At 47.5% G+C, this 13,077-nt stretch overlaps 1 protein-coding gene across 3 annotated transcripts in view; it reads left to right on the forward strand.

Moving 5' to 3' along the window:
• adam19b (ADAM metallopeptidase domain 19b) overlaps positions 1 to 13,077 on the forward strand; it is a 271,511-nt gene that overhangs the window by 152,263 nt on the left and 106,171 nt on the right. For 2 of the 3 annotated variants that reach the window (XM_072511913.1, XM_072511915.1), the window contains one exon: positions 495 to 560. The exons of the other annotated variant lie outside the window; for it this stretch is intronic. In XM_072511913.1, the coding sequence (XP_072368014.1) occupies positions 495 to 560 (66 nt within the window). The remainder of the gene's footprint in view (positions 1 to 494; positions 561 to 13,077) is intronic. 3 annotated transcript variants of the gene reach the window in all.

The following is a 13,077-nucleotide window of genomic DNA, read 5'->3' on the forward strand; positions in this document are numbered from 1 at the left end:
TGGAGTACACATACTCCTACCTCACACACTAGCATTGACCAATCTCCAATCTTAAACCACCATTATGCAGAGAAATCTCAAACGGATAAGGTAAAAAAATTCTAAATTGTGAAAAAAAACCACTTGGCGCCAAATGATACATCAAGGGATGATGGCAAATGAACACGCAAATGTCCACCCATTTCACTAGACTAAGTCCTCCTGAAGTCTGTTATTTTTTCAGCCAATTGGTTACCACATCCACTTCAAGCAAGACAAAACCTTTCATTAAAACTGAAGTGAACTGAATGTGTTAAATGTTTGCATGTTCAGAGGCCACAGGATTAAACCATGCGCTAAATTTTTTCACCCTTTGTTATGCACTGTTGAACGTTGAATTGAGCTTTTTTTTTAGTTCGCCCATGCTGCAGTAGTGACATTACACAGATTCACATCTGGACATTATATTGTGGATTGTGCTGAATGGCTCTAAGTGTTACATTTGCTCTGCACAGGAAAAGAGAGATGTGGTGCAGGATATGAAGTATGTGGAGCTGTATTTAGTGGCTGATTATGCTGAGGTAAGGCTCTTTATGCTCCATGTGAGACTCCCCTCATTTGTCTAGGCGAATGGTCGCGGCTCCGAGCATATTAACACAGAGATTGTAAAGGATGAAAGGTATAATAAATCGGGATGAGGAGTGGCTGGGTGGGAAGATGGAGGGAGGACGATGCTTGTCAGTTTTAGGGTTTGAGAGGGAATGAGTTGGAGCAGGAGAACACTCATTGGGGTTGGACCAAGTTTTTGTGTGAAGCACGTAGGATGTCATCAATGAGCAGACCATTTTTATTCTCATTGCCCAGTAATGATAATAAATAGGGAGAGATTTAAAACCATGCTGCCAACTCGGTATCACCATTAAGAGTTTCACGCGTGGGCGGGACGGCCGGGAAAGGCTGGCGGTGTGTTTTTATAAGCCATGTTGGTTGGGGTTTGTGTTTGGGGGGAATGATGGTTATTTTATTGTGTGTTCTGTTGTGTGTTATTGTTGAAAAGTGTTAAAACTATAAATGCCGCAATAAAATATTTTCTAAATAAAAGAATTTATGGGGTGAATTTGCTCTTGGGGATTTCCTAGTCGTCTGTTGTAATGTTTTATTCATTCATTCGCAGACTGTGAGTGTAATCGACAAGACCAGCATTTGTTGCCCATCCCTAATTGTCTTTGAGAAGGTGGGCCACCTTCCTGAACTGCTAAAGTCCATGTGGTGCGGGGGCACCAACAATGCTGTTAGGAAGGGAGTTGAAGGATTTTGACCCAGCAACAGTGAAGGAAGGGCGCTAAAGCTCCACATCAGGCTGGTGTGTGATCTGGAGGGGAACTTCGAGGTGACAACTTACCCATTCTTCTGCTACCCTCTTTCTTTGAAGTGGTAGAGATTTTGGGTTTGGAGCTTACAATGTAGGAGCAGGAGAAGGCCATTTGGCCCCTCAAGCCTGGTCCGTTATCTGATAATATCATGGCTGACCTGATTGTAGCCTCAACACATCTTTCCTGTCTACCCTATACCCATTAACTCCTTTGTCAATCAATAACTTAATTCAGCCTTAAAAATATTCAATGACCCTGTCTTCACTACTCTTTGGGAAAGAGAATTCCACAGAATGATGAACCTCCAAGAGAAAAGATCTCTCCTCAACTCTGTCTTAAGTGGAAGATTCCATATAATTAAACAGTGGCACCTAGTTCTAGTCTCTCCCATAACGGGAACCATCCTCTCAGTATCCAGTCAAGTCCCCTCATGACTTTATATATTTCAATAAGATCACCTCTATTTTTTCTCAAGTCCAATAGATAAATACAGACCTAACCTATCCAATCTTTCTGATAAGATAACTTCTTCATCCCAGGATTCAGTGAAGTGAACTTTCTCTGTGCTATTGAATGGGCCTGAGCAAGTTGCTGTAGTGCGTCTTGTAGTTGGTACCCACTGTTGCCATTATGTGTCAGTGGAGGAGAGAGTGAATGTTGAAGGCGGTGGATGGAGTGCCAATCAAGCAGGCTGCTTACTCCTGGATGGTGTTGAGCTTTTTTACTGTTGTCGGAGCTGCACTCATTCAGGGAAGTGGAGACTATTTCATCATACTCCTGACTTGTGCCTTTATAGATGGTGGATACACTTGGGGGAAGTTGATAGGCTTCAAGAAAGACTTGACGGAAGAGCCCTTGAAGAACAAGGCATAGCTACTTTTTCAGGGTATGATGGGTGTTCTGAAGAGATTATGATGGACAATTTAGGAAACCCTCATCAGAAATTCATTATGTTTCATTTTATTTTAGAGAAAATAGAATTATATCCGTATAGCATTTTTCTCAACAGCATCTCCAAGTGCTTCATATTTGACAAATGACATTCCCTGGTGTTACATTGCAATATAAAGTGCTGAATTCTCCATTGTGAGTAGGCCGCGTTACTGCTACTAAGGGGGTTGGAGAATCTGGCCGTGCTGTTTGCTGGCAGCGGGATTCTCTCCTCCCACCGGTTGTCAATAGGAATTCCCATTGAAGCCAACCCACGCCGCCAGGACGCACTCCCAGCGGGACCCGAGAACCCTGCCACCAGTGAAGGCCGGAGAATTCCAGCCAGGAAATCATCAGTTCACCTCTGTGAGCAGAGAGGATTGAAGCAGAGATGATTGGGGCGGCACTGTGGTTAGCACTGCTGCCTCACAGCGCCAGGGACCCAGGTTCAATTCTGGCGTTGGTGGAGTTTGCACATTCTCCCCGTATCTGCGTGGGTTTCCTCCGGGTGCTCTGGTCTCCTCCCACAGTCCAAAGATGTGCAGGTTAGGTGAATTGGCTATGTTAAATTGCCCCTTAATGTCCAGAAGTGTGTAGGTTTAGTTAAGGGGTTATTGGGATAGGGCGGGTGCGTGGGCTTGGATGGAGTGCTCTTTCAGAGGGTTGGTACAGACTCGATGGGCTGAATTGCCTCCTTCTGAACTGTAGGGATTCTATGATTCTGTGATAAGGTTAGGACATCAGAAAACCTTCCCTTTCTTCTTCAATTTCTTCAATGAATCATTCACAGACATCAGAATCAAATCAATGGGGATCTCCGTTTAACATCTTGCCTGAGGAGCAATACCTTTGACACAGTGTCGCTCTCTTGCACTGCAATCGAGTGTCAGCTTGGACTTTACACTAAGGTCCCATGGATCAGGGCTTGAATTTTCAATGAACTCGAGGTGAGAAGGTTGTCATTGATCTAAGCATGCCATGATTGGCTCGCCAGGAAAGTGACATATTCAAAAATCACTGATCTCAAATGCATGCATTCCCACAACGTTGCTTCCAGATCATTAGTTAGCTGCCATTCTCCTGTTGAAAAAGGAAGGCCTTCACAAGCCCTCCTTTGAATTTTGACTCATTGAAGGTGGAGGAAGAAGAATGGGGAAAGCTTACTATTTATACAATGTGTGGGTCACCTTCAGCAGCACGTAGACCATAACAGCATAACCTTGCTCCATGCCTGTGAAACATGGACAACTTAAATTCTCAAGAAAGGGAAACGCTTAGTGAGAGGGTGAAAAAAGCACCTGGAGGCAGTAACCACCGCCTAGAAGAGCGGACTAAAAGTGGACAATTCTGGTGATACAGAGTCTTAACAGCACCTGGCCTACCATCAAGGCCTCCATGATCAATACCTGTAAAGAGGCTCTTTGTCACTCGAGCAGGATACACCAGGACTGGTTGGATGAGGACGACCAGGAGATTCAGGAGCCGATAAGTCACCATCGCAAGTTTCTTCTGCACCTCAAGCAGCAACCCAACTTGAGAGCAAGAAGCAGCACTACAGACGGCTGAAGGGGGTCCAGCAAAAACCCATGACCTGAAGAACAGATACTGGCAGGAGAAAGTGCATGAGATCCAGCTGTTAGCCGACAACCATGGCGTGAGAGGTTTTTTGTTTCATTTGCGGGATGTGAGCATCGCTGGCCAGGCCAGGATTTATTGCCCATCCCTAGTTGCCCTTCAGAAGGTGGTGGTGAATAGCCTTCTTGAACTGCTACAGTCCATGTGGTGCAGGCACAGCGATGGTGCTGTTAGGGAGGAAGTTCCAGGTTGTTGCCCCAGCGACAGTGAAGGAACAGCGATATATTTCCAAGTCGGGGTGGTGAGTGATTTGGAGGGGAACATCTAGCTGGTGGGATTCCCAGTATCTGCTGCTCTTGTCCTTCTAGATGGTAGTGGTGGTGGGTTTGGAAGGTTTTATCTAAGGAACCTGCAGTACACTTTGAAGATGGTACACACGGCTGTCACTGTTCATCGATGGTGGAGGGCTTGAATGTTTGTGGAAGGGGGGCAATCAAGCGGGCTGCTTTGTCCTGGATGGGGTTGAGTGTTGTTGGGGCTGCACTCATCCAGGCAAGTGGAGAGTGTTCCATTGCAGTCCGGACTTGTGCCTTGTAGATGGTGGACAGGCTTTGGGGGGGGCGTCAGGAGGTGAGTTAGTCGCCATAGGATTCCTAGCTTTTGACCTGCCCTGGTAGCCACAGTATTAATGTGGCTTGTGCAGTTCAGTTTCTGATCAATGGTAACACACAGTTCAATCAAGCCATCTTTGTGGATAATATAACCAAATCTTGGGTGTTTCTAGTATTATATATTTTGGGGTAATTTATGGTTTAATTGTGTATGTAATAAAGATTGTTGAATTTACACTTGTGTTTGTTTCATAGAATTTACAGTGCAGAAGGAGGCCATTTGGCCCATCGAGTCTGCACTGGCTCTTGGAAAGAGCATCCTACCCAAGGTCAACACCGTAACAGCCTCCCCGAACAGGTGCCGGAATGTGGCGACTAGGGGCTTTTCACAGTAACTTCATTTGAAGCCTACTTGTGACAATAAGCGATTTTCATTTCATTTCAGTAACCCCACCCAACACTAAGGGCAATTTTGGACACTAAGGGCAATTTATCATGGCCAATCCACCTAACCTGCACATCTTTGGACTGTGGGAGGAAACCGGAGCACCCGGAGTAAACCCACGCACACACGGGGAGGATGTGCAGACTCCGCACAGACAGTGACCCAAGCCGGAATCGAACCTGGGACCTTGGAGCTGTGAAGCAATTGTGCTATCCATAATGCTACCGTGCTGCCTTTGTTCTCCTCGCTATTTAAAAGACACCTAGATAAAACCTTTGAGTAAGTAAACTGGTCGAAAATATCTGAACTAGACAGATACTTCAACCTGCTTTTGTAGCCACAGTATTAATGTGGCTAGTCCAGTTCAGTTTCTTATCAATGGTAACCCTCAGGATGTTGTTTGTAGGGGATTCAGTGATGGTAATTCCATTGAATGTCAAAAGGCGGTGGTTAGGTCCTCTCTTGTAGGAGAGAGTCATTCCCTGACACTTGTGTGGCATGAATGTAACTTTTATTTTAGAAAAGTACAGCACAGGAACAGGCCCTTCGGCCCTCCAAGCCTGCGCCGACCATGCTGCCTGTCTAATCTAAAATCTTCTACACTTCCGGGGTCCGTATCCTTCTATTCCCATCCTATTCATGTATTTGTCAAGATGCCCCTTAAATGTCACTATCGTCCCTGCTTCCACCACCTCCTCCGGCAGCGAGTTCCAGGCACCCACTACCCTCTCTGTAAAAAACTTGCCTCGTACATCTCCTCTAAACCTTGCCCCGCTCACCTTATACCTATGCCCCCTAGTAATTGACCCATCTACCCTGGGAAAAATTCTCTGACTATCCACTCTGTCTATGCCCCTCTCCTTCGTTCCAGTGAGAACAAACCAAATTTATTCAACTTCCCTTCATAGCTAATGCCATCCATAACAGGCACCATCCTGGTAAAACTCTTCTGCCCCCTCTCTAAAGCCTCCACATCCTTCTGGTAGTGTGGCGACCAGAATTGTACACTATACTCCAAGTGTGGCCTAACGAAGGTTCTATACAGCTGCAACATGACCTGAAATTTTTATACTCAGCACCCCGACCAATGAAGGCAAGCATGTCGTATGCCTTCTTGACTACCTTCTCCACCTGTGTTGCCCCTTTCAGTAATCTGTGGACTGTACACTTAGACCTCTCTGACTGTCAATACTCTTGAGGGTTCTACCATTCACTGTATATTCCCTACCTGTATTAGACCTTCCAAAATGCATTACCTCACATTTGTCCGGATTAAACTCCATCTGCCATCTCTCCGCCCAAGTCTCCAAACGACCTAACTCCTGCTGTAACCTCTGACAGTCCTCATCGCTATCTGCAATTCCACCAACCTTTGTGTCGTCCACAAACTTACGAATCAGACCAGTTACATTTTCCTCCAAATCATTTATATATACTACGAACAGCAAAGGTCCCAGCACTGATCCCTGTGGAACACCACTAGTGACATCCCTCCAATCAGAAAAGCACCCTTCCCTTGCTACTGTCTACCTTCTATGACCTAGCCAGTTCTGTATCCATCTTGCCAGCTCACCTCTGATCCCGTGAGACTTCACCTTTTGTACCAGTCTTCCATGAGGGACCTTGTCAAAGGCCTTACTGAAGTCCATATAGACAACATCTACTGCCCTACCTGCATCAATCATCTTTGTGACCTCCTCGAAAATCTCTATCAAGTTAGTGAGACATGACCCCCACTTCACAAAACCATGCTGCCTCTCGCTAATACGTAGATCCTGTCCCGAAGAACTCTCTCCAGTAATTTCCCTACCACTGACGTAAGGCTCACCGGCCTTTAGTTCCCTGGATTATCCTTGCTACCCTTCTTAAACAAAGGAACAACATTGGCCATTCTCCAGTCCTCCAGGACATCACCTGAAGGCAGTGAGGATCCAAAGATTTCTGTCAAGGCCTCAGCAATTTCCTCTCTTGCCTCCTTCAGTATTCTGGGTTAGATCCCATCAGGCCCTGGGAACTTAGCCACCTTAATATTTTTCAAGATGCCCAACACCTCGTCTTTTTGGATCTCAATGTGACCCAGGCTATCTACACACCCTTCTCCAGACTCAACATCCACCAATTCCTTCTCTTTGGTGAATACTGATGCAAAGTATTCATTTAGTACCTCGCCCATTTCCTCTGGCTCCACACATAGATTCCCTCCCCTGTCTTCCAGTGGGCCAACTCTTCCCCTGGCTACTCTCTTGCTTTTTATGTACGTGTAAAAAGCTTTGGGATTTTCCTTAACCCTATTTGCCAATTACTTTTCGTGACCCCTTTTAGCCCTTCCGACTCCTTGCTTAAGTTCCTTCCCACTTTCCTTATATTCCACACAGGCTTCGCCTGTTCCCAGCCTTCTAGCCCTGACAAATGCCTCCTTTTTGACAAGACCTACAATATCTCTCGTTATCCAAGGTTCCCGAAATTTGCCTATTTTATCCTTCTTCCTCACAGGAACATGCCGGTCCTGAATTCCTTTCAACTGGCATTTAAAAGCCTCCCACATGTCAGAGGTTGATTTACCCTCAAACATCCGCCCCCAATCTAGGTTCTTCAGTTCCCGCCTAATATTGTTATAATTAGCCTTCCCCCAATTTAGCACATTCACCTTAGGTCCACTCTTATCCTTGTCCACCTGCATTTTAAAACTTACTGAATTGTGGTCACTGTTCCTGAAATGCTCCCCTACTGACACTTCTACCACCTGGCCGGGCTCATTCCCCAATACCAGGTCCAGTATAGACCCTTCCCTAGTTGGACTATCAACATATTGTTTTAAGAAGCCCTCCTGGATGCTCCTTACAAACTCTGCCCGTCCAAGCCCCGAGCACTAAGTGAGTCCCAATCAATATTGGGGAAGTTAAAGTCTCCTATCACAACAACCCCCTTATCACAACAACTCCTTCCCAAAATCTGTCTACCTATCTGCTCCTCTATCTCCCGCTGGCTGTTGGGAGGCCTGTAGTAAACCCCCAACATTGTGACTGCACCCTTCTTATTCCCAATCTCTACCCATATAGCCTCCCTGCCCTCTGAGGTGTCCTCCCGCAGTACAGCTGTGATGCTCACCCTAACCAGTAGCGCAACTCCTCCACCCCTTTTACTTCCCACTCTATCCCGCCTGAAACATCTAAATCCTGGAACGTTTAGCTGCCAATCCTGCCCTTCCCTCAACCAGGTCTCTGTAATGGCAATAACATCATAGTTCCAAGTACTAATCCAAGCTCTAAGTTCATCTGCCTTACCTGTTATACTTCTTGCATTAAAACACATGCACTTTAGGCCACCAGTCCCGCTGTTTTCAGCAACATCTCCCTGTCTGCTCTTCCTCAGAGCCATACTGGCCCTATTCCCCAGTACTCCCTCAATTTTTTCACCTTCTGACCTATTGCTCCAGTACCCACAACTTGCCACTGTCAACCCAAGCCTGGATATTGTCCAGGTCTGCTGCATTTGAACATGGACTGCTTCATTATCTGAGGAGCCGCGAATGGTGCTGAACAGTGTGCAGTCATCCGCAAACATCCCCACTTTTAACCTTATGATGGAAGGGAGGTTATTGATTAAGCAGCTGAAGATGGTTGGGCCTAGGACACTACCCTGAGGAACTCCTGCAGTGATACCCTGGAGTTGAAATGATTGACCTCCAGCCACCACAACCATCTTCCTTTGTGCCAGGTATGACTCCAATCAGTTTTCCCCTGATTCCCATTGACTTCAGTTTAGCTAGGGCTCCTTGATGCCACACTCGGTTAAATGCTGTCTTGATGTCAAGGGCAGTCACTCTCATCTCACTTTTGGCATTCAGCTCTTTTGTCCATGTTTGAACAAGGCTGTAATGAGGTCAGGAGCTGAGTGACCCTGGTAGAACCCAAACTGAACATATTGTTGCTGAATAAGTGCCACTTGATGGCACTTTTGGGGATGATGGAAGGGATGACTCCTTCCATCACTTTACTGATGACGGAGAGTTGACTGATTGGGCGGTAATTGGCTGGGTTGGACTTGTCCTGTTTCTGGCAGTTCTGGAACACAATCTTCAGCGCTTTTGTCGAGATATTGTTTCTTGATATCACATGGAGTGAATCGTATTGGCTGAAGACTGACATCTTTTGCTGGGGACCTCCAGAAGAAGCCGAGATGGATCATGCACTCTTTAGCACAGGCAGGGCCACCTACGGCCCAAGCACCCAGGTCTCCATCCAATGCTGGCTCAGAATGGAGAGGTGCTTATCAAGGACTGAGATGCAGTCAGCACCTGCTGGAAGGAGCACTTCAAAGATATCCTTAACAGAGACTCTGTCTTCAAAGTGAGTGCCTTCGACTCCATCCCACAGCATATTATCAGCCACCATCTCAGCACAATCCCAACCCGTCGGGAGGTAGAAAAGGCCATAAAGTGCAACAAGGCAACTGGAGCAGGTGGAATTCCCGCTAAAGCACTATTGACGTGGCTACATGATCTCATTTCCCTTCTCTGGAAGGTGGCGAATATGCCAGTAGGTCTCAGAGGTGTCGTAATCGTTACCATCTCCCAAAAAGGAATTAAGTCCAACTGTAGTAACTACAGAGGAATTTCCCTGCTGGCGGCCACAGGAAACGTAATTGAAAGAGTCCTCCGTCATCACCTTCCCCTTGTGGCTGAAGAGCTCCTCCTTGAGTCACAATGTAGATTCCGCACACTAAGGGGCACAATGGACAAGATCTTCACTGTGCGACAACTACAAGAGAAATTCAGGGATCTGCACCAACCCATTGACGTGGCCTTTTTTGACCTCGCAAAGGCCCTTGACACTCAACCATCAGGGATTGTGGAGCGTCCTCCTCCATTTCGGCTGCCCCCTAAAGTTTGTCATTATCTTCCGCCGACTCAACGATGACATGCAAGCTGTGATCCTGAACAACGGATTCACCACAGACCCAATTCGCATTCGGACTGGGGTCAAGAGAGGCTGTGCCATCGCACGACACTCTTCTCGATCTTCCTTGCCGCAAAGCCCTATCTCACCCTCAGCAAGCTCCCCGCTGGAGTGGAGCTAAACTACAGGGCAGCACGGTAGCACAGTGGTTAGCACAGTTGCTACACAGCTCCAAGATCCAATGTTCGATTCCCGGCTAGGGTCACTGTCTCTGTGGAGTCTGCACGTTCTCCCTGTGCCTGCGTGGATTTCCTCCGGCTGCTCCAGTTTCCTCTCCAAGTCCAAAGATGTGAAGGTTAGGTGGATTGGCTATGCTAAATTGCCCTTAGTGTCCAAAAAAGGTTAGGTGGGGTTACGGGGATAGGAGGTGTGGGTATAGGGTGGAGATGTGGACTTCGGTAGGGTACTCTTTCCAAGGGCCGGTGCAGACACGATGGGCGAAATGGCCTCCTCTGCGCTGTAAATTCTATGATACAAAACAAACAGGAATTTGTTCAACCTCTGCCATCTGCAGGCCAGATCCAAGGCTGTCCCATTCTCTGTCATTGAACAACAGTTTGCAGATGATGCTTGTATCTGCGCACACTCAGAGGTGAGGTCCAGGTCATTGCCAACACATTCACGGAGACGCAGGAGAGCATGGGCCTTGCACTAAATATCCGTGAGACAAAGTCCTCAACCAACCTGTCCCTGCCACACAGCACGGTCCTTTCGGTTATCCAAATCTATGATGAGACATTGGACAAGGTGGGCCACTTTCCATACCTTGGGAACCTACTATCAACAAAGACAGACATCGACAATGAGGTTCAACACTGCCTTTGGTGTGTCAGGGCAGACTTTGTTCACCTGAGGAAGAGAGTGTTAGAAGACCAGGACCTCAGACCTGACACCAAGCTCATGATCTCCAAAGCAGTAGCGATATCCACCCTCCTATATGGCTTACAAACGTGGACTATTTACAGCAGGCACTTTAAAACCTTGGAGATGTACCACCAGTGCTGCCATCACAAGGTTCAGCAAGTCCATTGACAAGATAGGCGCACCAACATCAGTCTTCTTGCTCAGGCCAACATCCCCAGCATTGAAGCATTGACTACGCTCGTTCAGCTCCGTCGGGTGGACCACATCATCTGCAAGCCTGACACGAGACTCCCGAAGCAACTGCTACTCAGAGGGTCAACATGGCCAGCGAGTCCCGGGGGGGGGGGGGGGGGGGGGGAGGGGGGCAGAGGAAACACTTCAAGGACACCCTCCAAGGTTCCTTGAAAAGTAAAACATCCCCACTGACATCTGGGAATCCCTGGCCCAAGACCACCCGGAGTGGAGGAAAAGCATTCGGGATGGTGCTGAACACCTCGAGTTTCATCACTGAAAACAAGCTGAAGTCAAGAGTTGACAGCGAAAGGAATGTGTGGTAACACAGTCTGCAGCTGCCACGCCGGGTTCACGAAAAATAAAAGGATAAGTGTTCCACGCCGTCAGGAACTCGGCCCATCGGGGGCGTGTCATCGGGGGAGACTTTCCGATGACACGCCAACGCTCTTGTAATGGCGTGCGCCACGCGACGTGATGACGCCGTTTTTGAGAAGGCGGAGCATCCGAAAAGTAGCATTGCCCCAGATTCGGGCTTATAAATGGATTCTCCGCCCAATCGCCGATGACGATTTCGGTGTCGGCAAGCGGAGAATCCCGCCCTAAGTACTCCTTGCTATTGGAGAATCATGAAAAGTTCATGCTGCCGCAGGGAGGGGCACCCAGGTGCACAACTTACTCTTTAAACATGCAAATGTATGCATGGTTGAGAGCTCACCAGATTCCATCAGAATTTCAGTATTGGGGCGCCCACTAAAATGGTTTCACTCCCTCTTTTCTCACAACAGAAAGCACTTACCTCCCTTGATGTGGTGAGGAGCTGTCAATCATAGCAAGAGTGTTTATAAACATTGTGGCAGGATCAAAGCAGAATACTTGAGGTGCATTCAAGCATGAAGGGGAAGATAAATAAACAATCCACCAAGTAGCTGTGTCTGAATCATTAAACTATTAATCACAGGCTAATGAAGGGTATTTCCCTGCAAGATTGAATGGAAAGTTTGTATTTCCAAGGATGTCAGAATATTTGAAGCCTTTTCAAGTGTTGTAGGTTTTCGAGGAAGACTCTGACACTCTAATAGTTGCTCTTTAAAGTTTTTTGTCTGAAGGAGCAGATGTTTGGAAAGGGTAAGTTTTCTTCCACTGATCCTTCACTAAACTGCCTGAACTGCTCTTCAGTTGTCAGGCAGAGCACTTCAGGCTGAGAAGGCCATATCAGAATTAAAAATCCACACCATCAGAATGCTGTTGAACAGAGATCACCATGCCAAGGGTGATCTTCAAGTTTCCCAGGGCTGGAAGGGGTAGATCAAACATGGGGCCCCCATCCCGGGCGCTGGGGGTCCAGGGTCAAGTCCTCACCAAGAGCCCCAGCCCACCCAGCCCCCAAGACCTTTGTGAGTCCCACCCCCCTGCAGCCGGCAGCAGCAAGAGGGTATATTATCAGTGCCTTGACCCCTCCTCTTGCTCCATTGTGGCAGGACTGCAGTTGGCCAAATTTGCAGCAAAGCCTACCCAATGTATTTTCTGCTGTGGGGGTCAGAGCACCACGGTGGGGGAGGGACAGAATTGGGCTTCCAGCCCGTTAATTGCACGCTTATGCATGCTTATCCTGAATTTGCATTTTCCCGCCGGCGGGGTGGTGTAGTGTGGTAGGCTGGCGGCGGGGCAGCGGAGAATGGCAACAGCTCTGGCGCCCGGCATTTAACCCATGTTATAGCTGGCGCTCCATTCTCCACCTGACCGGGATTCCTGGTCTCAGTGGTGGGGAATGGAGAATCCCGGCCATGGAGTGCAGCAGCTCAGTTAACCACCCGAACATTTGAATTCTTGACCTCTTAATATATTTTCCCTTGCTGAAGCATCAGTGCAGCCCTGAGTCTATGGACCACAAAGGGTAATGTTTGAGCCCCATATTCTGCAAGAGAAAGAACGAGTCATTCCGCCCCCAAAAGCTATTCCCAGCTCAGCCATCGCACAACCAAATGAAAAATTAAGCTTCAAGTTCCCTGCTGGCATTAATCCCAACTCGACCTACCTGACGTGATCCTTTTACCATCTTGTGGCCTGCTTTGGTGACACAACTTAGTTACTGCCACTTAACCTTGAAT

The sequence above is a fragment of the Scyliorhinus torazame genome, chromosome 7 (genome assembly GCF_047496885.1).
Source record: "Scyliorhinus torazame isolate Kashiwa2021f chromosome 7, sScyTor2.1, whole genome shotgun sequence".
Lineage (NCBI taxonomy): Eukaryota > Metazoa > Chordata > Chondrichthyes > Carcharhiniformes > Scyliorhinidae > Scyliorhinus > Scyliorhinus torazame.